The sequence below is a fragment of the Muntiacus reevesi genome, chromosome 1, assembly GCF_963930625.1.
Source record: "Muntiacus reevesi chromosome 1, mMunRee1.1, whole genome shotgun sequence".
NCBI lineage: Eukaryota > Metazoa > Chordata > Mammalia > Artiodactyla > Cervidae > Muntiacus > Muntiacus reevesi.
The window spans coordinates 55,364,514-55,390,559 of record NC_089249.1 but is presented as its reverse complement, the minus strand read 5'-3'; the positions used below and the strand labels follow the sequence as shown (position 1 = coordinate 55,390,559).

At 40.0% G+C, this 26,046-nt stretch overlaps 1 protein-coding gene across 2 annotated transcripts in view; it reads left to right on the top strand.

Annotated features, from left to right (window-relative positions):
* MRTFA (myocardin related transcription factor A) overlaps positions 1-26,046 on the top strand; it is a 124,115-nt gene that overhangs the window by 6,570 nt on the left and 91,499 nt on the right. The window contains exon 1 of one of the 2 annotated variants that reach the window (XM_065944434.1): positions 13,720-13,987. The exons of the other annotated variant lie outside the window; for it this stretch is intronic. Within the exon in view, the coding sequence (XP_065800506.1) occupies positions 13,942-13,987 (46 nt within the window). The 5' untranslated portion in view covers positions 13,720-13,941. Of the gene's footprint in view, positions 1-13,719; positions 13,988-26,046 lie in introns of those variants that run through there. 2 annotated transcript variants of the gene reach the window in all.

Below are 26,046 nucleotides of genomic sequence, written 5' to 3'. Positions count from 1 at the left end.
ATGAACTATACAGTCCATGGAATTCTCCAGGCCTGAATACTGGGGTGGGTGGCCTTTCTCTTCTCCAGGGTATCTTCCCAACCCAGAAATTGAACCCAGGTCTCCTGCATTGCCAGCTGAGCCACCAGGGAAGCCCAAGAATACTGGAGTGGATAGCCTGTTCCTTCTCTAGCGAATCTTCCCAACCCAGGAATCAAATTGGGCTCTCCTGCATTGCAGGTGGATTCTTTACCAACTGAGCTATTAGGGAATCAAGAAGGGTCCTTGTTAAATGAAGATTCTGATTCTGTAGATCCGGGTGAGGCCCGAGATTCTGCATTAAAAAAATTTTTTTTTAATTGAGATATAGTCAATATACAATGTTGTGTTAATTTCTACTGTATAGCAAAGTAATTCAGATATAAATTTATTTAACATATTCTTTTTCATCATGGTTTATCACAGCATATTGAATATAGTTTCCTATCCTATAGTAGGACCCTGTTGTTTATCCATAGAGATTCTGCATTTCTAACCAGCATCCTTTGGCGATGCTAGTGCTGTTGATGTGAGTATTAAGGTCTTAGAGTATTGTGTTTGATAAATGTTTGTGGAATGTGTGAGCAAATGAATGAAACTAAAACTATTAACTCACTGAAACACTGATTTATTAGATCTGAGCTAGTTAATAAAGTGATTATTGACTCTTGCTGGACAAAAAAAAACTTGTTTAATTTATGGTTTAGACTATTTGAAAGAAAGACTGAGTCCATTTCTTTACAGTGAAGTATTTTGTGGAGTCATTCTTTTATTGTCTTAATTAGTGATAAAACATTTAGACCAGAAGTCTTAACTACTTTTTTTAAGTTGAAGATCTCTGTAAGTTTGAAATTACATATATAAGTCCAGTGTGTACAACAGCTGCTTGGGTTGGCAGAAACCTGTATGAAGGAGCCAGAGCCCTGCTTGCTTGGCACCCTGCCCCTCAGGCTGCTCTTGAAAGGGCACAAGTTGAAAACTTCTGATCTAGGTCATCTGTCTCAGTTTGAGCTGTGTCTGAGCCAGCCTCTTCAGTTGCTAGAATGGTCTCCCAACTGCCAGGAGCGCCATATTCATTCATCGTGATCTTGCTTATAGGAGAATATGGATACTTACAATTGACAGACAAACACAGTGGTTTGTACAGCATAATTGTAATTTTGGCAGGAGAAAATAAACCCCCAAATTGAAATTGTATTCAACATTAGAAAGGAAACAGTGGTGAAATACTGGTATTAGAATAATGCTAAAGAAGAGGGGACAGGCTTAATAAAGAAATAATCTATAAGAAGTTTGACTACAGAAAAATACCTTATGGAATGTATAGCAATGGCCAGGAATACTAAGTGCTTGGCAGAAATCATTAAAATGACTATCAAAATCAGATTCTGTTATTATAGGGGGAAAATAGGAGTTATTAATCAAGTTAAGAAAACTAGAAATTTGCAGAAGAGCTGTGTCCGTGGTGAAAGATCTTACTAGTTTCTTTTTTATTCCATCTAGGAGCCAGCAGGTGAATATCTCGACCGGAGCGGTGTTGTTAGTGTCTAGTTGTACTGCTTTCTTGGCTATAATTGGGTCTTCTATTTGTTCATCTTAGTGGTGCTTCTTTCTGTCAAAAGGGGAAAATTACTATATTTTTCACTAGGTCTGTTTTGCATGGTTATTGGTGGGGAGGTAAAGGTAAGAGCAGAAATGGAAAATCCCTGAGGGGATTATGAAATTGGGAAGTGTGATGTTCTAGAGCAAAATAATTTCTGGGGTTTAGAGGAGGTACTTTTTCATGGATGATGTATTCTATGTTGAAAAGGTGGAGTGAAGTTTTGCTTCTCAGATCTTTCTTTTAGAAGCCTATCTTACATGGAAACTCACTGGTTGAGCAAGGATTCTTATGGAGTAGGCAGTCAAAGTCCTGATATTTCAGTTTCCTTAACAGGGGAAATTGGAATTCTGTTGAGTGGAGGTGCCTTTGGTTAGCCCGACCTTTACTGACTTAACTGGAAAAAGTTGGAAGAGTGATTCAAGGTGTATTTTAGTCCTCTGTAGTCTTCTAAAAGATAAGTTTGACATACCTGTAGATTCTCTCCAGCCTGGGCTTGGAGAAGCCTGGAAAAAACTCTCTAATGATCTAACATCGTCCTGTTTGGCTTCAGCTACAGGAGTTCTGGCACACATTGAATGAATGTGTCATGATGGAAAATTTAAGTTTTACTTTGCTTCTTCCTTTAATGGCGCAGTACTGTTTGGCTGTCTCTTCCTTACGTATCCACCCCTTCTTTATACTGATAACAGTCTTTCAAGTATGAATGAGTTTTCAAACTAGCGGAGACTGTATAAAACCTGTTTTCAAGAGCCTCTAGAATGGGAGCTGAAATACGATTTGCCCCCTTTTCTCATTGCAAGTATATTACATTTTAGTTAACCTTATAGGCTTTGTGGGCAACCCTGGGAATTTTGCCATATTTGCTATATTTCATATTTCATGGCCATTGTGGGAAAGTACATTCCATATTCCAAATGATCAAATAACAAATGAAGTTTTGAAATATAATCCATTTATGTGTTGGGGACTTGCTTATACCCTAAGAGGTGTGCCTCTTGAAGTTTGGGTGTTATGGATTTAAGACACAATAAATAGTAGTTATATGAAATGATTTACTGGGAAGGCATTACAGACAAAAGTTAGATAATTTAATGGATGACAAGTTCATAAGTGTTTCTGAGAGAAAGTTGGTATTTTGGAGATTGTATTCTTGACCTTTTATTTTAGCCTTGACTTTTAAAATTTTATTTCGGGACAGTCATTTGTACCTTCCTACAATCCTACTCCTTTTCACTACTGTGACCAGTATGGAAATGATTGTTCAGCAGATATTTATAAAGTGCCTAAGGAAGATGTTGAAAAGTATACAGAAGAATAACTTGGACCACAGCTACTAGTTTCTCCTTTATTTTTAAGTTTAATTTAAATTCGTTCATTTGGCTGCATCAGGTGTTAGTTTTAACACGCGGGCTTAGTAGTTGCAGCGCATGGACTCTGTAGTTGTGGCTTGGACTTCCTTGCTCTGCAGCACTTGGGATCTTAGTTTTCCAACCTAGGGTTGAACTCCTGTCTCCTGCATTGCAAGGCAGATTTTTAACCACTGGACCGCCAGGGAAGTCCCCTCTCCTGTACTTTAATGAACAAACCATTAGCTGTTTTATCAGAGCTAACCAATACCAAATTTCTTTGTTTTTCTTTCCCATTTTAGGTGCTACAGACTAAATCACCACCACTACTATCCTCTATATTTTGGACTTTCCTCATAGCTCAGTTGGTAAAGAATCTGCCTGCAATGCAGGAGGCCGGGTTCGATCTCTGGGTTGGGAAGATCCCCTGGAGAAGAAAATGGCAACCCACTCCAGTATTCTTGCCTGGGAAATCCCATGGACAGAGGAGCCTGGTGGGCTACAGTCCATGGGGTCACAAGAGTCGGAAACGACTTAGTGACTAAACCACCAACTGCCAGCACCACATACTAAATAATAGGCTAGTCTGTTTATGGGGGATAATTTTGGGGGCCACAGACAGAGGTTGAATACCAGGCACAGTTTTGACAATATTAAGATTAACCTTTCCCTGTTCCTGCTTGGTGCCCCTAGCATCCCCTCGGATGCTCTCCTGAACTTATGCGATAGGTAACAGATCCATGTTTGGTTATTAAAGCTGCTGAGAACGTCATATGACTTGAACTTTTGTATTTTGCATTCTCATTATTGAGAAAATACTTTCTCCAACCCACCAAGGATTGAGTGAAATAAAAAATTGAAATATCACCCACAAGAAATTATTTTTATCTATACCTGTAGGAACCTTTATTTCTGAATCACAGATTGTTTGTGATCCAACAGTTATGAATATACTTAGAGAACAACAGGACAGAACATTTGAAGTTAGATTTGCATAGCTGAAAAAGCCTCTTATACTGATCACTCCCCTTATAATTAGATTGGTGATATGTATTTTACCAGTGGCGCTACTGGTAAAAACCCGCCTGTCAATGCAGGAGACGCAGAAAGACAGGTTCAATCCCTGGGTCAGAAAGATCCCCTGGAGGAGGGCATGACAGTCCACTCTAGTATTCTTGCCTGGAGAATCCCATAAATAGAGGAGCCTGGCTGGCTGCAGTTCATAGGGTCACACACAGTCAGACACAACCGAAGTGACTGTGCATGTATTTTACCATTCAAGTCTTTTTCCTTTCTTTTTTTTTTTTTTTTTTTGGAGGAGGGGATAACATATACACAGAAAAGTACATAAATCACGATAGTTTACAGAATAGCCATAAAACAAAGAGCTGTGTAACCACTACTCAGTTCAATAGTAGGTCATTGTGAGTCCCACAGAAGCCTCCCATATACTCTTCTCTGATTACAACACCATCTCTTCTTCCTAGGAGGAACCACCATTCTGACTCCTTGAAAATAATTTGTTTTACCCACTATAAATATTTTTCTAAACAGTATAGTTTAGTGGAAGTTTATGTGAATGGCATGATTATATCTTCTTTCGTTCAGTGTTGTTGTTTAGTTGCTAAGTTGGTCCAACTCTTTGCAACGCCAGGGACTGCAGTGCACCAGGCTTCCCTGTCCTTTACCGTCTCCCGGAGTTTGCTCAAACTCATGTCTGTTGAGTCAGTGATGCCATCCAACCATCTCATCCTCTGTTTCCCTCTTCTTCTCCTGCCCTCAGTCTTTTCCAGCCTCAGGGTCTTTTCCAGTGAGTTGGCTCTTCACATCAGGTGGCCAAAATATTGGAGCTTCAGCATCAATCCTTCCAATGAATATTCAGGGTTGATTTCCTTTAGGATGGACTGATTTGATCTCTTTGCTGTCAAAGGGACTCTCCAGAGTCTTCTCCAGCACCAAAGTTTGAAAGCATCAGTTCTTCAGCGCTCAGCTTTCTTTATGCTCCAGCTCTCACATCCATACATGACTATTGGAAAAACCATAGCCGTGACTATATGAACCTTTGTTGGTAAAGTGATGTCTCTGCTTTTTCATATGCTGTCTAGGTTTGTCATAGCTTTTCTTGCAAGGAGCAGGCATCTTTTAATTTCATGGCTGCAGTCACTGCAGTGATTTTGGAGCCCAAGAAAATAAAATCTGTCACTGTTTCCACTTTTCCCCTCCTATTTGCCATTAAGTGATGGGACTGGATACCATGATCTTAGTTTCTTGAGTGTTGAATTTTAAACCAGCTTTTTCACTCTCATCTTTCACCCTCATCAAGAGGCTCTTTAGTTCCTCTTCACTTTCTGCCAACAGAGTGGTATCATCTGCATATCGGAAGTTGTTGATATTTCTCCTGGCAATCTTGATTCCAGCTTATGATTCATCCAGTCTGGCATTTCGCATGATATACTCTGCATGTAAATAAGCAGGGTGACAATATGCAGCCTTAATGTACTCCTTTCCCAGTTTGGAACCAGTCCGTTGTTCGGTTATAACTGTTACTTCTTGACCTGCATACAGGTTTTTCAGGAGACAGATAAAGTGATCTGGTATTCCCATCTCTTTAATAATTTTCCACAGGTTGTTGTGATCCATATAGTCAGAGGTTTTAGCATAGTCAGTGAAGCAGAAATAGATGTTTTTCTGGAATTCCCTTACTTTTTCTATGATCCAGTGGATGTTGGCAATTTTTTCTCTGATTCCTCTGCTTTTTCCAAATCCAGCTTGTGCATCTGGAAGTTCTTGAATCACGAACTGATGAAACCTAGCTTGAAGGGTTTTGAAAGCATTACCTTGCTAGCATATGAAATGAATGCAATTGTGCCATAGTTTGAACATTCTTTGGCATTGCCCTTCTTTGAGATTGGAATGAAAGCTTACCTTTTCCAATCCTGTGGCCACACAATCTTAACCACTGTACCACCAGGGAATTCCCTCTCCATTTATTTAGATTTTCTGAGTCTCCTAATGAGGTTTTTACAATTTTCTGTGTGGTGATTTTACACATCTTTTGTTAGATTTATTTTTAAAACTTTCGTATGTTTTAATGCTGCTGTGGTATCATTGATTTTTTTTTTTTTTACTTTCTAAGTGCTGTTGCTGTTCCCAAGTATTTTTCTGGAAGAAATAACAGATATAAGTTTGCATGTGTCTGTTATAGGCTTTGCTGGGTGGAATGAGAATTATGTAAAGAGAAATGAACAGAGTAGAATGGGAGTGAAAAAGACACGTTCGTAAAGGACACGTTTGTTCCCCTTTCATAGATTTTTCTCCTTTGTGTAAAACTTAGGAAATGCTCATTTGCTTTCCATACGTGTAGCCTGTGGAGGAAAGGGCAGATAATGTTTTTTTCCTTCAAGGGTACACTGTGCCCTTTCATGCTTTAGTGTTGCACAGGAGGTACTAATTAACTGCTGGGGAAAGTAAAAAGTTTCGAGTGGGCAGTTTCTGATCCAAATTGTACTATTTTCTTGGAGAAAGGAGTTTTGTTACTTACGTTCCTCAGGAAGCCTGGTTTTTAAGGGTTCTTTAAATTAGCCAATGTGAAAAATGCCCAGATCTTAAGCATGTTAGTTCATTAAGCAGTCCTCTTTGTAATGTGATTTAGAGAATTTCATAACCTATTTCATCTCAGTACTAAGAGATAATTTCCCGTTCTTGAGTATTCATCACATGTTACGCTGCTACTGCTAAGTCACTTCAGTCGTGTCCGACTCTGTGTGACCCCATAGATGGCAGCCCACCAGGCTAGGCACCTGGAAAACAGATACTAGGTAGAATCTCCCTCAAAACAAACAAGCACACACAAGATTAACTCCCGTCTCCCAGAGAAAATTCCTCTTAGCACATGGTTTATTTCCCTGTAGTCTTCTTCTACATGTATGTTTTAAAAATAAAACATACTAGTACTATAGACTCAACTGTCATTTTTTTTAATTTAGCATTGTAACTCAAGAGTTTTCAGTCACTGAAATATTTTTTTATAAACAGCCTTTCATTATGTGTAAAACTTATATTCTGTCCTATCATTTAGCTAATTGCCCCACTGATTGGACATTTGAATCATTCTTTTTTTGCACTTACACTAATATTTGGATGAACATTTTTAAAGTATTTCTGCATTTTGAGTTATTTCCTTAGAAGTGAAAATCCTGGCTTAAAGAATTTGACCGTTTTTAAAACTGAAAAAATTTATTTAGTGACTAGTGAGCATCACCTGTATGTTCAGTATTGGACAGCAAGTAAGGAACAAGATACAGATGAGGTTTTCATTGTCATGGAGTTTAGTGAAAGATTAAACAATTATACAAGCCAATTCATAGTTATAAATTTTGGGAAGTGCTTGGGGGGAAAAAAAGCACAAGATGTCATATAGACTAGCAAATCAATTGTGATGGTTCTAATTTGGGGAGTGGGAGGGAGTGGTCAGGAAAGGCCTCTTTGAGGAAGTGACATTTAGACAGATAACCAAAGCAGGAGCAGTGTGTGATTGGCCCATCTAAGGAAAAAGGGCATAGCCTGTGTTGAGACTGGGGGAGATGAGGGGTGGGGAAAGGGGACAAGAGTTCTGGGGAAAACTTGCAACAGAAGTGAAAGAATATCATTCTGTCGGTGGAGAGAGAGAAACTAATGTGAAATAAGTAGGTAGTAAGGGGCCTTTCTAGGTCGTGTTAACAGTTGAAGTTCTGAGAAATACGTTGTCTTGTTCCATTCCAAAACGACCCACCCATATATTAAGTGTCTGGCTCACTTAATAGCATTGATAGTCTCATTTGTAAAGGACTTTGTTGATGTGATTGTTGAAATGTTTTCATTTCAGTTTGTATTTCTTTGATAATTATCGGAAAGTAATCTTTCCCCAAATGTTTTTCATCATTTTTGGCCATTCCATCTTGTCACTAAATGGACCCTTTCTCACTGAAATGTCATTTTTAAGGTTCTCCCACAAGTACTCAAGTGACAGACTGGGAACCACTTGTCAGGAATTGAAAGAAGAGTTTCTTAGAATGTCTCTCACTCTTAGTTCTCTGGATAAGGGGCTGGATTTGGTCAAAACTGGTTTTTATCACTGTATTATTTTATGATTCATGGGTATACAAGTATGTCGAGTTGGGAACTGGAAAAGAAGCTGATAAACTCTGGTGACTTTTAAGAGCCAGCTCACATCATCTTTCCCTTAAGGAGCAATCCAGATCTCTGGTAACCAGAACCAATTGCTGCTGCTTTTATGTTTGTGTAGCTTTTTGTTTGTACTCTTATTATTTAGCTCTTGGTTCCTTCTTCTGTTTGTTCGTTAGAGATTTTCTGCCTTCATTGTGAGTTCCTCAAAGGCAGAGACAGTGGCACGCGGTTCATCCTTGTCTGTGTGCCTTCACTGGTGTGGACACCATACATAATGATGATATTTCCGACATGCCCTATGAATAAGCTGGCTGTTTATATTTATGGCTGTCATATTCCTTAACATTGACTGTCCTTTGAAAAATTAGCTGGAGGAATAGCCTTTGTCTGTTCCGAGGCTGAGGAATAGCATACCTGTGGTGGTGTGTGCGCTTCCCAGGTTGACGGGTCTCGGCTGGGTTTTTCATCACTAGTCCCTTGTGTTCACAGGAAATGGAAGCTGCCCTGGACCTGTCACAACTTGTCTGGGTGTTGGGTGGTTTGTTATCTTTTGGGTGTTTTCACTTTGCCCCACACCAGGTGTATGGGGGAGAGACCTAACTGGTTGGAGCCTGTAAAAATTGAGTGTGATGACGATCTTTATAGAGCTGAACCTCAGTAAACTCCTGCAAATACTTGTGAGAACCCAAATCAGAAATGGACATGGGATCTTGTCTGATCTTCATAGCTGAGCAGGGTTGGGCCTGGTTGGTACTAAGATGGGAGAAATGGACATGGGTGCAAGATTACATTTCTGTGTTCTGAAATCCCACAGAGATCACAGAAAGGCATTCTTAATTTTGTGTATACCTGTGTATACTCCATTCCATCATAGAAACCGCTGTCAGTTGTTAGTGAATCTGATTGCTTTCAATGCTTAAAGGATTGCTTAGTTTGTTGGGTGAGCCAGGTTCTCTGTTTCTCTGGCTTCTCCTACTCTTGGCCTACAGTTTGAGCATTTTCATTGTTATTAGCGGTTAACATTCCTGAGGTTTTTATTGTGGATGTCGTTATTTATGTTAGGGCTTCCCTGGTGGCTCAGATGGTAAAGTGTCTGCCTGCAATGCAGGAGACCCGGGTTTGATCCCTGGGTCGGGAGGATCCCTTGGAGAAGGAAATGGCAGCCCACTCCAGTACTCTTGCCTGGAAGATTTCATGGACGGAGGAGCCTGGTAGGCTACAGTCCATGGGGTCGCAGAGTCAGACATGACTGAGCGACTTCACTTTCTTTCTTTCACTTTATTTATGTTAACCCTATACCTCAGTACTGTGGATAATTTTAGTCTTCCTCATGTAAACTTGCTAATTAATGGCACTTGAGCATGTGTTCTAATGAAAATTGGAGCAGACCACCTGCCTTTTCTGGGTGGGTAGGGATTCTTTTGTTACGAACTTCTCACATGCTGTTAGAATTTGTTGAGATAAATAGGGCTTGTCATTGCATTTGGCATACATTTATGAATGCTGTCACACGTTAGGCGCTGCGTGAGCTCTGTTCACACAGAGACATTAAACTACATGGCAAGAAGCAGTGATAGAGTGGGGCACAGGTTCTTAGGGAGCATCAGTGAGAGGTATTTAGCACATCTGTGGAGCGTGTGATCCCAGATACTTTCTGGAGAAGGCAGCAGTTAAACTTGAGTTTTGAAGGATGAATAAGAGTCAGTTGGTAGCAAGGATGTTTTCTAATTGAGGCAAGGCTGGGGGGAAGGAGCACAGTTAAGAAGCTGTTGCTGAAGTGCACACTGCCACCTGTGAAATAGTCTGATGAGAAACTTGAACCTGAATTGGGTCATTTATTGTATCTTTACAATATTGATACAATATGTATTGTATCAATAATTGGATACAATTATTATATCTAATTCCTAACTTACTGGCTATAAAGGGATAGAGCAGCATGTTAAATGACATCTTTGGGGTACAGTTAGCAAAGCCCAAACTTGGGGAAGCTATCTGGTTATTTTTGACAAATAAAGTACAGAAAAAGAGGAAGTAGGAATTTGTAGTTTAAAAGAGCTTTAAGAGGGAATTCCCTGGCAGTCTAGTGGTTAGGACTCAGAATGCCTGGGGCCCAAGTTTGATCTCCTGTCAAGGAACTAAAATCCCACAGGCTGGGTGGTGTGGCAAAAAAAAGAGATTTAAGAGACATTAATGAAATGCAGTATGTTGTCCTGTTGGACTCTGATTTGAATAAATCATTTCTAAAGAATTTATGAGATAGGAAGGAACCTTTGAACATCTACTGGCTAGTTGGATAATATGGAACAATTTTTTAATATTTAGGTGTGGTGGTAATGGTAGTGTAATTATTTAAGGAAATAGTTCTTCTCCTCAAGGTATAGAATAAAGTTGAAATTAGATGATGCCTAGAATTTGCTCTGGAGTGTGTGTGCTGCGCTAAGTCGCTTCAGTTGTGTCTGACTATTTGCATCCCCGTGGACTGTATAGCCAGTCAGGCTCTTCTGTCCGTGGGCTTCTCTTGTCCAGAATTGGCTGGGTGCTAGGGGGAGAAGGCAAGTGTTGACACATTTTGAAGCTAAGTGATGAGGTACATGAGCTGCTTATTATGCCTTTCTTGCTTTGTGTTTGTTCGCACTATTCTGAAATGTTTTTAAAAAGCTGTTACTGTGCTCCAGGCAAGAACTATTAGGGGCCTAAAATAAAGCACTGGTTGTAGAGATGGAACAAAAAAGATGGAATAAGTTATAAGATAAAAAGATGGATTTGAGGCATAAGTTATAAGATAATTAGTTAAACTTGAATGTTTGGGGCTGGAGGGAGAGGGTCTAAGTGGATAGTTTAGCGCCTGAGCACTGTTCCCTGTTATGGCACATGGAGGCAGCGTATCTTGAGGAGTTGGTGTGGAGCAGTGGTATTGCAAGTTTGCTTCTGTGCATATTGAGTTTAGGACAGCCAAGCCAGGTAGCAATGCATGGTTGGTAGCTTACAAGTAAAGACAAAGCAAGATACAGATCAGTATGTAGGTGGTGGTAAACCTTAAGCAAGGCTGAGATTGCCCCGGGAGAATGTGTACAAGAGGAAAGGAAGGGGTGCCCCTGAGAGGGGTAGAGAGAGAGGAGCCAGTTAGAAATCTGGGAGGAAAAGTTCGAGAGAGAGGATTTTTAAAGACAGTCAGGGAAATAGGAAGTTTTAGGAAGAGTATGGAAACCGTGACAGTTCCAGGAGGAAAGTCAAGTAGGATAAGAGCTTGTCTACTTCCTCTTGATAATGAATATTAAAGGCCTTTGGGGAGCTGGTGGTGGGTGGGACAGCTTTATGAGTAAACTGTATTTACTATCCTGCAGTTATTAAGTCGCTTTAGAGTGGATTAATAAAGAATGTAGACCATATGAAATTTGTGCTAATTAGCTAGAGAGTTATGATTAAAAGCGGAAGAGCTTTTATTTTATTGGGAATTAAGATCATTACCCCTCATTCCCTTGGTGTCATCAACTTGAAAATCATGTTCACTTGTGCAGAGAGACCTTTTCCAAGTTTACTCTAGCTCCCTTTCTTTGAAATTTTCTAAAGTGCCCCAAACTTAGTGGATCAGAAGCTGGGTTCAGAGTTTAGAAATTGTGACACCTGTTTTAAATGCAGTTTTCCCAGTGAGTCTCATGCTGTGCTGTTACTCTTCTGGGTGAATGCAAAATCCTGGCGGTAGGCAAAGATGATGTTGCTTACTGGTTTCTTTTCTCTTCTTTTTTTTAAGATTAATTTTTTGGATTTCTGTTTTAAAAACTTTTTGTTTAGCTCCTTTTATCCCAAAGTGCAGATGAAATAAGTGACTGTGGAGTTGCTGTGAAAAGTTAACAGATCAGTTGAACTGTGATTGTTTATGTTACTACCAGCACATGACCATCAGCACTGTATCTCTGCGGGGCTGGAATATGGACAGTTGTTGCATTCTGAGAAAAGTTTTGGCAGAAGGGAAATAGCCCTGTGCCCCTCCTACCATCTTCTCTGCTGGAATCTTAAAGTTTGTATTTATTTTCCTGTAAGTACAGAACTGTGAGAACTTGTCTCATTTGAAAAACCCTCACATAGCAAATTGTCCAGCCCACATAGGGACACAGGGATGACTCAAGCTGTTCGGGATTCTTTTCCTTTCGTTGGTAACCTCTGACCAGAGAATTTACCCATTTTTCATAAGACAATTTGAGAGCTTGGTAGAGAGAAGGGGCCAGTGAGAATGCTTCTCTTCCCAGAGCAGCGTTTAGCCCACAGTGGCTGCCGCTCCGCTGCCTGTTGAGTCATTCCCACAGCTTTATATAGAGCTTTTCTGGCTTTTCTTTTAAACATGATGTTCTTGGAGTGGGAAAGAAAGGAAGTTGTTTTTTTCTCCTCCACAGACTCCCCCACCCCAAATCTGCATTGCTCACTCTCTTCTAGTAACAGAGTATTGCCCTCAATCATTCTGAGACTGTTTTCTCTTTTAAGGCCTCTCAGCACTTTCATTTATCATTTGTGTGACTATGTGAGCATTAAGGCATTTGCTGGGCTTGGTTCCCCCAGTAGGCTTTCAAGATACAGGCTGTCACTTAACCAGAAAAACGGAGGCCTTCTAGTCAACCATACCAAAAATGGATTTCTAGTTTCCAGCTATTTAAAAGTCAATCAGATAAGCTAAAAGACATCTTACTATCCTTATTAAGACTATCAGTAAAATGTGCCGTGAAGGGAATGAATGTTTTTAATTTTTGATAAATGAAAATTGCATAATTTGATAGGATTTTAGTTTCTTTTCATTTTTGCTGTGAAAGGTTAAAATGTCCACATTCGTTTTTATTCAGATCTTGCTCTGTGCTAGTGGAAAACAACTTGACATTTCTTTATGAAGAAAGGGAAACTCTTATTTCTGTAACTGTCTTCATATGTGTTTCAAACATCCAGTCAGATCATAAAGCATTTTAGAAGAGTCAAATAATACCAGTAAGCTGTCTGTTCACACAGCCCATGTCTTACACAGGTGCAAGTAAGGAGCTCTTTTAAGGGGTTGGCAAATCGAAAAGACAGATTATAGCTCTGGAATGTATTCAGATGACTTTTTGAAACAGATATTTTAATTGGAGAGGGGGTGGAGAAATATTTGTGCTTCTGTAGTTAAATATTCAACTTCCTTAGCCTGTTATCTATAAATATCACAGATGAGAAAGCCGTTGGAACGCTTTTTCAGAAAATAACTCACAGTACATATTTATTTGTGTGTATGTGTTTATATGTGCCTCATCCCCATCATTCTCCCATTCGTGGGTCAGTAACTGGGCTGTGTCTTTCATAAGACTGAGTTGTTCGGATTATGTTTAATCTGTTCTAAACTGCATTAGCAGCAGAGTCCCTTACACTAAGGTTTTCAACAAACCTCATCTTCTCTTCTTGAAAAGAGAGGGAAACAAAAAAGCAGTTGATCTGTTTTCTGAAGGTCTCTTTCTGTACCTCTCTTCCCTCCCCCCAGAGCCGAATAGCAAGGGGAGGAGCTTGCTTACTGTTCTAACCGCACTTCATATGTCTTAACTTGAGTGCTTTTTGGTTTCCTGTCGGCAGTAAATCAACTCTGTGCCATCTTGACTTGCGTGAAGGGTGGATGAATTGGTAACTGCACTCAGTAGAGGAGTGAGTTCTCACAGTCTGATTTGAGCATAAGGCGTGAGACTGAATTTATGAAAGCTTCGGTAGCCTCTGAGGACAGCCTCTTCTGTGACTTTGAGTTTTGTTTTGTTTTTTTTCATGATATCTGTGAGCTGTTGTTTCTGAGAAGAATCTATCATGACGCTACTGGAACCTGAGATGTTAATGATGGCTGTACAGTCCGGTAATTCCCATATTTCCTGCAAATCCTTTTTGCCTTAGGTTTCTTAAAAAACATTGGGCACATTGGCACTAGGACTGGATGGAGATGAGGAGGGAAGGCAGAGGGAGGGTAAATATAAATTGTAGTAAATGTACTGCATTTTTAGATTTTTATTGTAAAACATATTAATTTTCTCTTGATTGCAAATTCTAGATATTCAGACATAGCTTTGGGTTAGATGCTTATCGATCTTAAGACTGCTCAGTAGGGAGACATGTAAGGGAAAGCTACTTGTCTTCTTTAATCAGGTATTTTGTTATTGTAGTGGTGCTGCTTTTAATATAAGATAATTAAATTGCTTTTGCCGTTTTGTACAGTACTGTGTTTAATCACTAATCTACACTCTTTTTTAAATGACTCTGTGAAAGCTTGTCTTAACATTTTTCCTTAGCTGTAGTTTCTCTTTTGTGGTAAACCTTCTATCTGTATCATCTTTTGGTTCTTTGGGGGATGCTCTTGTTAACATGTAGGATTGGGAATCTTTTAAGTTTTGAAGACGAAGAAAGTTGGAGCAAGGAGGCAGTCAACAGAAGGAATGCAGAATTTTTGAGGTTCTTTCTCTTGAAAACAGTTTTCCCAATTCAAAAGTGTCTTTTAAAACATTAAAAAAAATTCCAGTTTGTTTTTAATAATTTCTTTTACTTTCAGTGTCCTTAAACTTGTAAGTTAGATATCTAAAAATAGAGAATGTTCTTTGGTTATTTTTAGACTTCTACTAAAATGTAGCCTGTAGTGTTTTCCTGTTTCAGAGACTATCTTGAAAGATTCATACAAGTGGCATTTGGGGACCTCTTCCCATCCACTGGCCTTTACTCGATGGAAAATGAGACTCCTTGGTGCTGTCAGATACTGTCTCTGGCAGAACTGGTCTCGTTGCTCTCCTCGGGGAGCACTTAGGTAGTATGCTGTCAGACACAGATATCCATCTGAAGACCGAATCAGATGCTGTCAGGCTATGCTTTATGGAAGAGTATGGACAAGAAGGAAAGGCACCACTACCATCCTGTTCTTTCTGGTTTTATGGATGACCTTAACTGAGTCATTTATTAGTTGAGTCTTTCTGTTCATATATGCTGTGCATTCCATGTCCTTTTCCTTTCCCTCCCACAGATCTGTTGAGCTTTGTGTTCTAAACAAGATTGTGTGCTTATCTGAACATTTCCCATCTGTCTTTGATGAAATAGTTCCCAGTTAAAGTGACTCAGATTTTCTTACCCTGCTTTGTATCCTCGTTCTCTGCTGTATGTGGGCAAGGGCATATTTTATTTTAGGGAGTACAAGTTAGCCTTTGGACTCTCTCTCCCTTCTTTATTCATCTTGTTACCTTCAGATCATCTCAGTCCAGTAACTTCTTAATAAAGGATAAAAGATTGTTTGCTTTCCTCTGAGCTGGGGTCTCACTGTTCTTGCTGGATAAGGGAAAGGGGCTTACTTAGTATTTTCTTGTCTTGCCCAAGAGCCATTTTTCCAATGACATATGTTGGGTAGGGCTAGCCACCCATCTGTTGGACCAGCTACTTCATAAAACTTTCAAAGGATAGTAGTATGTTAGACAAGTGTGGGTGAAATTGACAAGGGTGTTGGATGCAGGTAGAATGAAAGGTCTGCAGAGACTAGCTTGTATGTGAACCTCTTTCTTTTGTTTATGTTCATAAAAGAGAAACTGGGTATAGAAAGGAGTAATAGCAAACTGATATCTTTAGTACTTGTGGTTCCTAAATGTTCAAAAGCCTTATTAGCACTGTGTTGTTTTCTGGAATTGTTACTATTTTCTTATGCTCTAGCCATTATATTGGATTGTAATAGTAAATGAAAGGCATATCTATGATAGGAAATGAAAAAGCATCTCTTATGAAGTTTTAATTTAAAAAAAAAAGGCCTGTCATTTTTTTTTTTCTGAAAAAAGTCAAGACAAAATTTAGATTATCTATGTGAGCCATAAGTGAGTTTCCCAGGCATAAAGTATTTGGATTGCCATGAATATAGGGCTTTATGGGTGAAACTACTGTTTAATGAAATGCTTAAGGTAATGAAAGCCATTTAGACAAGATTCAAGATATAAGATTTTTACCCTAAATTAAACTTTAAGATATCAAATGTTATAGCCAAGTTCCAGGGTACACTGTATATTTATATCAACTTTCATTTGGTATTTGGAGCTTGAAGATTTCGGTGAGGCATGCTTACATAGACTTTCATCCTCCTCACTGCTGGTGGTCTCCTAACCCTTTGAGATCCAGATTAGCTGCAGTGTTTCTGTGAAGCCTCTCTGGATAGAATCAGCCCTTCTCTGTTTCTGCAGCACTGCCTTTACAGTGTGGACTAATTATCATTTTCCTGTCTGCCTCATTAGATTATTAGCTTCTCAAAAGCAGTACAATATATTCATTTGTGTGTTGGCTCCTGGCATGTATTTTTTTTTTTTATTTTAAATGAAGAAATCTGGTTTGACATACCTTCCCTAATAAATAGGTGTAAATCAAGATTTTATCGAAGTAGTTTAAGATCTGTTGTCACATTAAGACATGAAGCCTCTAACCGCCGTTTGGTGTCCTCGCCAGGCCTTGCCCACAGCATGTGAAAGCACAGCTCTCAGTACTGAAGCTCTTTTCACGTCTCAGGATGAGCCATCCGTCAGCCTGTGAGGTGTGCTGCCAAACCCAGGTGTTCTCATCAAGACCCAGTTAGAGGATGAAAGCACCTGTCAGCAGTGTGGAACCCTATCTAGATCAGTGTGATTAGAAAGCTAATGATCTGAGATGGACATTTGGGATTTCGGGAGCTAAGACTAAGTGGATATTGGGCTGCAGCATTGACTCTGGTGTGTTTTAGAACCAAGGAATGCTGGGGCTTGGTTCTGGACAGCTGCTGTGCGAGGCTTTGATCAGGCAGGCCCTGCCCCTGCATACAGCCGATGCGGTCTCCTTATTAGTTTGTAACTCTGCAACAGGGGCTGGGTTTCCGTGTAGAGAAGAGGACTGAAGCGGGTTCTTAGGTTTGTGTCATCACATGACATATACCTGATTGTGATGAGGCCCAGTTAGGGAGTCAGTCTGTTTTTTCCATCTCTCTTGTGGGCATATCTGCTCATCCCCACCCACTCACACACACACAGACACCACACTCCACCCACACCCTACACCCGCCTCCCCTCTCTTGTCTCCATACACGATATCTTTGGAAGGATCTGTCTGTCTGCACATGAGCTGTCTCTGGAAGGACTGTAAGGAGCTGGTAACAGTGACCGCCTCAGGGAAAAGGGATGGAAGCTGGGAGGTTGGGACGGCAGAGACTTTTTGCTCCACAAAACAGTGGAGTCCTCATTTAAGTTCATTATGATTATGTTGTTCAGCTGCCAAGTCGTGTCTGACTCTTTGCAACCCCACGGACTGTAGCACGTCAGGTTCCTCTGTCCTCCGCTATCTCCTGGAGTTTGCTCAGATTCATATCCATTGAGTCAGTGATGCTATCTCACCATCTCATCCTCTGCCGCCCCCTTCTCCTTTTGGGATACCCCGTAATTGTGAAAGAATACACAGAGTAAATATTACAAGGGTATATAGAACACATAGGCCCATGGACACAGTATCCAACCTGAGAAATGCAGCACAGTATACACTGAAGTCCTCTAAGTACCCTCTTCGATTTGTCCCTTAGGAAAGTTTTGTTAGTTTGCTTTTCACTTTACGTATTTTTAAAATTTTTTGTGTGTACCATATACGTGTGCTTTAGTTGCTCAGTTGTGTCTGTCTCTTCGCAGCCCCATGGACTGAAGCCCGCCAGGCTCCTCTGTCCATGGGAATTCTCCAGGCAAGAATCCTGGAGTGGGTTGCCATGCCCTCCTCCAGGGGATCTTCCTAATGCGGGGATCGAACTTGGGTTTCCCCCAGTGCAGGCGGATTCTTTACCGTCTGAGTCACCAGGGAAGCATACATGCTACCGTATAAAAATGTTCCCTCGGTCCATTCACTGTCTTTCCTTGACATCTGTACACTTAATTCCTGTATGTTTATTTAACTTCAGGTTCCCTGATCATCACAGTTTGTCTCTGACCTGTAATGTTTTATAATAGTATGGGTTAGAGTCAGAGGAGTGGTAATCCATAAAAATAAAGTTAAAGGAAAATGGTGGGCAGACAGCCCGTGCCCTTTTTGGTGATACGTCAGTGCTTAAAGGAACCACCTGTTTGGGCTCACGTCACTCTGGAGTAAAAAACTCCAGAACCTTCAGCAATAATTACCTTTTGACTCTACTAATACTCTAAATATTAGTGCAGGCTTTTAAATATATATATATATATATATGTTTATATTCAAGAAATTTTAGAGCTTGAAGGAAACCTTAGGTTTTTTTTTGTCCTCTCCTTAAGATGAGGAATACTCCAATACTTTGGCCACCTGATGCGAAGAGCTGACTCTTTTGAAAAGACTCTGATGCTGGGAAAGATTGAAGGTGGGAGGAGAAGGGGAAGACAGAGGATGAGATGGTTGGATGGCATCACTGACTCAATGGACATGAGTTTGAGTAAACTCCGGGAGTTTGTGATGGACAGGGAGGCCTGGCGTGCTGTAGTCCATGGGGTCGCAAAGAGTCAGACACAACTGAGTGACTGAACTGAACTAAGATGAGGAAATTGGCCTGCTGAGGTTAATTTATTTCCTGTAGCCACATGATTAACTAGTGACTGGCACAGAAGGAGAATTCACTTACCTACTCCCATGTCAGTGTTCTTTCTAAAACGTACTCACAGAGAAACCATCAGAGACCTTTAATGTAGGAGATTGTTTATAATTTTCCCCAGAGATCTTGGTTTTCTTTGGGTTTTTCCATCGTGGGTTTCCAAAACTACTCAGATTAACTCACATCTTAAGAGGTGGAGATAAAATTCAGTGCCTGGGTGTCCACCTCTTGCCCCTGGGAAGCGGAGGCAGATGCTGCAGGTCCTGTGGTTCCCTGGTGGACCTCCCTCTTGCCTTGCCTTCTCTAGCCTGGCTGATGATCTCATACCTTGATGGTGATATCAGAAGACAGGTAGGCAGACAGACTGATGCTGTCATCAGTATTCTGGACTACATCTTACTGCCCTTTCTCTGGCTGGTTAATTTATCTGAGGTCCCCTTAGAGTTAGGGCCTAGATCAAAGGAATTGGAATTCATCTGTCTGTCTCTATCTTTTATTCTTCCCTTTTGTTTCCTTTTGGATGAGGCAGGCTATCCAGACCATGAACCACAGTTTTAGCTTTATTACAGCCGTGCCAAATTAAATAAAGATGAGTCTCATACAGTTTTGTTTTTTTTGGAACTTCACTTTTATGATTACCACATGCATTATTTTTGAAAGGATTTTCTTTATACTAACAAGGGGGAAAAAATTAAAAACCTCCTGCTCTGCCATCAACAACAAAAAACAACATTCTCTGCCTTGCTCTCACCAAGCCAAAGGGCAGTGTCGGGCTGAGCTCATGTTGTTAGGGGGCTGGGGCACACTTAATCTCAGGGCAGGCACGTAAGTGGGATGGCGGCAGCAGTCTGGTGAGGACAGCGGGCCTGAAAAGAGGTGTCTGTGGCAGTTACATAGTGAAAATAAACTCAGCAGTGAAATTTTTATAGTGTGTCATAATTTTCAAGTGTTTTTATATATAATATTTGATCTTCTCAACAACTTTGAGGTATCTGTATCTTCTCGTTTGTAGGGTGGAACACTGAGGCTCAGAGAGGCTTCAAGGCACACAGGAAGAGATGGAAAATATGTTTAAATTTAGGTGTTTTACTTGAAACACTGCTCGCTTATATGTTCCATGTTAAATGAAAGTCAGATCGTATCCCTGCTCACTGAGAACCTGCCACGGGCTCTCAGTCACAGACGCAGCCCCAGCCCTGTACCTTTCAGCCTGCACTCGCCGCCTCTTCCCTGGCCGCCGCCGGCCCAGCCGTGCCCGCCTCCCTTGGCCCTGCAGACCTTGGGCAGTGCTCCTGTTTCAGGGCTTGCCTACTGGCTATTCTTTCTGCTCGGAACACTCTCTGCTGGGTAGCCTCATGGTCTGCTCCCTCACCTGCCTCATAACTTTTTTCCATGTCACTTTCTTAGTTAGGCCTTCCCTGACCCCCCTATTTTTAAAATTTCTGCTTTTATTTGTCTTCACACTGCTTGCCATCTGATAGAATACAGTCATCCCTTGGTGGGCGTTGGTTCCAGCCCACCCCCACCCCCAGTACTAAAATTCATGGGTGTGCAAGTCCCTTATATAAAATGGTAGGGTATTTGCATGTAACCTATACACATTTTGAATCATGTCTAGATTACTTACAATACCTAATACAAGGTTAATGTTATATAAGGAGTTGCCTGCGCCGCAAATTAAAGTTTTGGTTTTGGGGACTTTCTGAATTGTTTTTTCCTGAATATTTTCGATCTGTGTGCAGTTGAATCTGTGCATGTGGAGCCGGCAAATATGGAGGACCGACTAATGTGATTTGTTTACTTGTTTACTGGATACTGCTGTCTTTCCTGCCTAGAAAACAAATACCTCAAAGTAGGGGTTTTTCTGTCTTGTTTTCTACTGTGTTTCCAGTACCTGTAAAGGTACCCATCGCATAGCATGCACTTAATAATTCTTGAATAAATGATTTACCAAAAAATTTGGAATATGTTTTAGGCAAGCATGTTCCTGAGACCATGTCTTTCAAGTATCCTGTGTAGCATGCACTGCAGTAGCTAGTGCGGTGGTTTTCAGAGTGTGGTCTCGGGACCTCTGGGCACACCTGAGACCTCTTCAGTGGATGTGAGCTGGAAGCTCTTTACATACTGGTGTGTGAGTGCCGAGTCGCTTCAGTCACGTCCAACTCTGCGACCCCACTGACTGTAGTCTGTCAGGCTCCTCTGTCCCGGAGATTTCCCAGGCAAGAATACTGGAGTGGGTTGCCACGCCCTCCTCCTCCAGGGAATCCTCCTGACTCAGGGATCGAACCTGAGTCTCACGTGCTTCCTGCACTTCAGGTAGATTCTTTATTGCTGAGCCACCGGGGAAGCCCTTATATATTTATACTTATGTGTTATTTGCCTTTTTTACTCTTGGTGTCTCTTGAATGTGCTGTGTAGTTTTCCAGATGTACATGGTGGTATGATACCTCAACAGCTTGAATGCAGTATCAGGGATGAAAATTCAGCTGTCTCAGTTGTATGTTAAAGAGATTTGCAAAAATAAATGATAAAATGATACTTTTTACTATTATTTTTTGGGGGGGGGAAGTATATTTTTTCATAGAAATATGTTAACATGTAGTGAGTTTATTGCTATTTTTAAAGAATAAATATTTTAAATGTTTTCAGTCTTAACTTACTATATGATAAGTAGTAATAGATATAACTCATATACCCAAAAGCTCTTCAAAATTGTCAGTAACTGTACAGTGTAAAAGAGTTCTGATGTCAAAAAGGTTGAGAAAAATAGTATAGTTTTTAAGAACATAGACTTTGAAATCCAAGTTGTCTTTTTTTTTTTTAAGCTCTGCCACTGCTACTAGCTGTGTGACCTTGGGCAAATTGCTTAACCTCTCTGTGCCTGTTGCTGCATCTGTTTGGTATTTTTTTTAATGCTAATAGTATCAACCCCAGGAAGTTGTTGTAAGTATTAAATGATTTAACATGTGTAAAATACTTCTAACAATTCTTGGTATATAATAAATGCTATATTTTTTTAATGTTATTGTGGTTGTTTTTTTTGTTGTTGGGATTTTGAATACTATTAGATGCAGGTAGTTTTTTATTTCTTCCTGGATATTCTGACAACTTGTCACAACTCATTTGATATTTGACAACTCATAATTAATAAAAAAAAAAAAGAACAACCTTCTTTAACCTTGAAGTACTTCAGGAAATTTGTTTTAACATATTTTAAAAGATACGTAAGATTTATATATAAGGATGCTCATAGCAGTATTCTTTATAATAGAAAAAACAGAAACAACCTATACTTTAGCAGTAGAGTATTGGTTAAATAACTTACGATATATTCACATAATTGGTACTAATGCAGTCATAGGTTTTTTAAAGATGTGAGAAAATGTTTTCCATTTATCCATATAACCCTAAAGAAATGGCTATGGGGATGATATACCTCAGAATATTAATAGCTGTTCCTGGTTAAGTGGGATTTCATAAGGGATTTTTTTCTTCTTCGTTTTCCTGTATCTTAAGCATATATTTCTGTTGTGTATTAAAATAAAACTTATATTAAATAGCATGTGCACGTAGGTAGTTGAGGGAGGCAGAAAATGACTGGAAGTATGGTGTCTTGGATCAGGAGCTTGAACTGTTGATTTCGGACCTCTGCCTTCAAAGCACTCCACCTACCAAACAGTGAATGTTATAGAGGCACTCCATCCCTCTAGGCTGTTCCGTCTGACCGGTCTAGTTTGTATAAATTTCTTTTATTATATCTTTTGCCTTTGTTTCTGCTTTGTAAGATTTATTGAAATTTATCTTCGGTGTTTGTATTAGGTCATATTCTTGCCAGAGCTGTAGATCCTCTGTATACGAACTTACTCACAATTCGCTGAACCTTTCTAAAGTTTTGATGACCTACAAAAAACACTAAATTTTTTCTGTTAGTTTTTGAGAACTCAGTTAAGAAAACTGAGTTCTCTTAGCCATAAAATAATGGTGTTGATTTAAAATGTTTTAACCATTTGAAAGTACATTTCTGTAATATATTTTCTTTGACCTTAGGGTAGGTTTGAGAATCCTCTTAACAATTCTTCTACTCCTTGTCAGAAAGTCCAAACTCATATTGCCTCATCTTTGCTTTGTAGATAGGAACTGAAGTACTTATGCTGAAGAGTTGAGTGTTAATTAAATTGACCTTAATTTTCTTAGGAGAAACATTTAGATTATATTCCTCAAATCAGTGCCATAAGACTAATTGATAAAAATTGGCTGTGTAGAGTATTGAAAATTTATGGTGTTAACATTAATTAGGCTATCCAAACAGATGCTGTAACCTTGCTAGGACTTCTAACACCTTGCTACTCAAAGTGTGTTCCAAGGACCAGCATCATCTGTATCATCTGGGAACTTGTTAGAAATAGTCTCAGGCTCCACCTCAGATGGGCATTCAGAGTTTTTATTTTCACAAGATCCTCAGGTGCATATTAAAGTTGAGGAGTGTTGTTCCAACAGATACTTTTATTTTTATTGACTTTGTTTTGGAGGTGAACAGGTGAAAGAGAAAAACAATCTGTTTTGTGTGTGTGTGTGTATGTGTGTGTGTGTTTTAAAGAAGTAAGCTGTTGATACATAAAACACCCTGAACAACTCTCCAGAGAATCATGGAAAGTGAAAAACCTAATCCCAAAAGGTTACATATGTGATTCCATTTGTATAACATTCTTGAAATGGCAGAATTATGGAGAACAGATTGATGGCTGTCAGGGGCTAAGATGGAGTGATGCTGGTGTGGTTTAGTCGCTAAGTTTTGTCCATTTCTTGTGACCCCATGGACTGCATAGCCTGCCAGACTCCTCCGTCCCTGGAATTTTCCAGGCATGGATACTGGAGTAGGTTGCCATTTCCTTCTCCAGGGAATCTTCCCTACCCAGAGATTGAACCTGTGTCTCCTGCATTGCAGGTAGATTCTTTACAGACTGAGCCACCAGGGAAGCAGGTGATGCTGGGAGGAAAGGTAACTGTGGCTGTCAAAAGTCACCATGGAGGATCCTTACAGTGATGGAACTTTCTGTATCTTGACTGTATCAGTGTCAGTATCCTGGTTGTAATGTTGCAGTATAGTTTTGCAAGCTGTTAACATTGGGGGGAACTGGGTGAAGGATAAACTGATCTCTAAATTATTTCTTACAAATGGGTAGGAATGTATAGTCATTTAAAAAAAAATTAAGAAAACTCAGTTTGGCATATAACCAACCAGAGTTACCATATAACCTAGAAATTGTCCTCCTAGGTATAAACCTGAGAAAATTGAAGACACTGCTCCACACAAAAACTCGTCCATACGCGTTCATAGCAACCTTAACCCAGAGTGAGCTTGGAGGAGAGTGGATGCATATGTGTGTATGATTGAGTCCCTAACTGTTCACCTGAAACTATCACAACATTGTTAACCAGCTGTTACCAATACAAAATAAAACATGTAAATTAAAAAAAAAATAGCCCCAAGTGGAAACAACTCAAATCTGTCACTTAATGAATGGATGAACAAAATGTAGTATATCCTTACAATGCTGCTGCTGCTAAGTCGCTTCAGTCGTGTCCGACTCTGTGTGACCCCATAGACGGCAGCCCACCAGGCTCCCCCATCCCTGGGGTTCTCCAGGCAGGAATACTGGAGTGGGTTGCCATTTCCTTCTCCAATGCATGAAAGGGAAAAGTGAAAGTGAAGTCGCTCAGTCGTGTCTGGCTCCTAGTGACCCCAGGGACTGCAGCCTACAAGGCTTCTCCATCCATGGAATTTTCCAGGCAAGAGTACTGGAGTGGGTTGCCATTGCCTGCTCCCTCCTTACAATGAAAACGAATGAAATAGTAATAGATGAACCTTGAAAATATTCCAAGTGAAAGAAGACAGGCACAGAAGGCCACATATTGTATAATTCCATTTATGTGAAATGTCCAGAATAGGCAAATCCATAGACATAGATTAGTCGTTGCCAGGGTTTGGTGGTGGGGGATGGGACAGTGATGAGGAATGATTGGTAATAGATGTGGATTTCTTGGGGGTAATGAAAATATTCTGGAACTAGATAGTGATGATGGTTGTACAATTATAGGAACATATGAAAAACTACTGAATTTTACTCTTTGAGTGAATTGAATAGTATGTGAATTCTATCACAATTAAAAAATAAATCTGAGAACAAATTGTAGATTTCTCTAGAGTGATGTAATTGTTAAACACATTTCTGACCTTTTCCTATTTTAGAATATCTGAATTAAATGCTCTTGTCCTAAATTTCCTTTCTGTTTTGGGATGTCATAGTCAAAGTTATGGTTTTTCCAGTAGTCATGTGTGGATATGAGAGTTGGACTAGAAAGAAAGCTGAACATTGAAGAATTGATGCTTTTGAACTGTGGTGCTGTAGAAGATTCTTGAGAATCCCTTGGACTGCAAGAAGATCAAACCAGTCAATCCTAAAGGAAATCAGTTCTGAATATTCATTGGAAGGACTGTTGCTGAAGCTGAAACTTCAATACTTTGGCCACCTGATGTGAAGAACTGACTCATTGGAAAAGACCCCGATGCTGAGAAAGATAGGAGGCGGGAGGAGAATGGGACAAGAGAGGATGAGATGGTTGGGTGGCATCACCGACTGGATGGACATGAGTTTGAGCAAGCTCTGGGAGTTAGTGATGGACAGGGAGGCCTGGCGTGCTGCAGTCCATGGGGTCACAAAGAGTCAGACATGACTGAGTGACTGAACTGAACTGATACTAGGATGACCTTTCCCCTACATTTAATCCTTCATATAAACCCTAACTTTTGCCTAGATGCTTCCCTCTTTGTAATAGTGATTCTTGTACTTGTCACGGGGTTTAGAAAGGATGCTATTTTGAATTGCAGTGCAGCAAGATTTCACTCTACACCCATGGCCGAAACCAGTGTCCTGTGTTTGAAACTAAGGAAAAAAGAGTTGGACAGGACTTGGTGACTGAACAGCAACTAGAGTGACAGATAGCCTATCAGTTGTTGCCTGGGGCCAGAGAGAAAAGATAACTATGAAGGGACATAGGAGCACTTTGGGGGGGCAGCAAGGGGAGATGTCAGATTTCTTGATTGTCATAGTGGTTATGCAGGTGTATACATTTGTCAAAAGGCATTGAACTTGTGTGCTTAAAATTCGGGAGCCTATCGTATCTAGATTAAAGTTCAATAAAATTGATTTCAGAAACTTGTAAAATTATCTCATTGTTTTAAGGTTAAAGTCATATTTACATTAAAACTCTTTTTTAATACAGGCTAACAGCTGTTAATAAAAAATTAACTTGGGGACTCTGACTTCTGTTGCTGATGT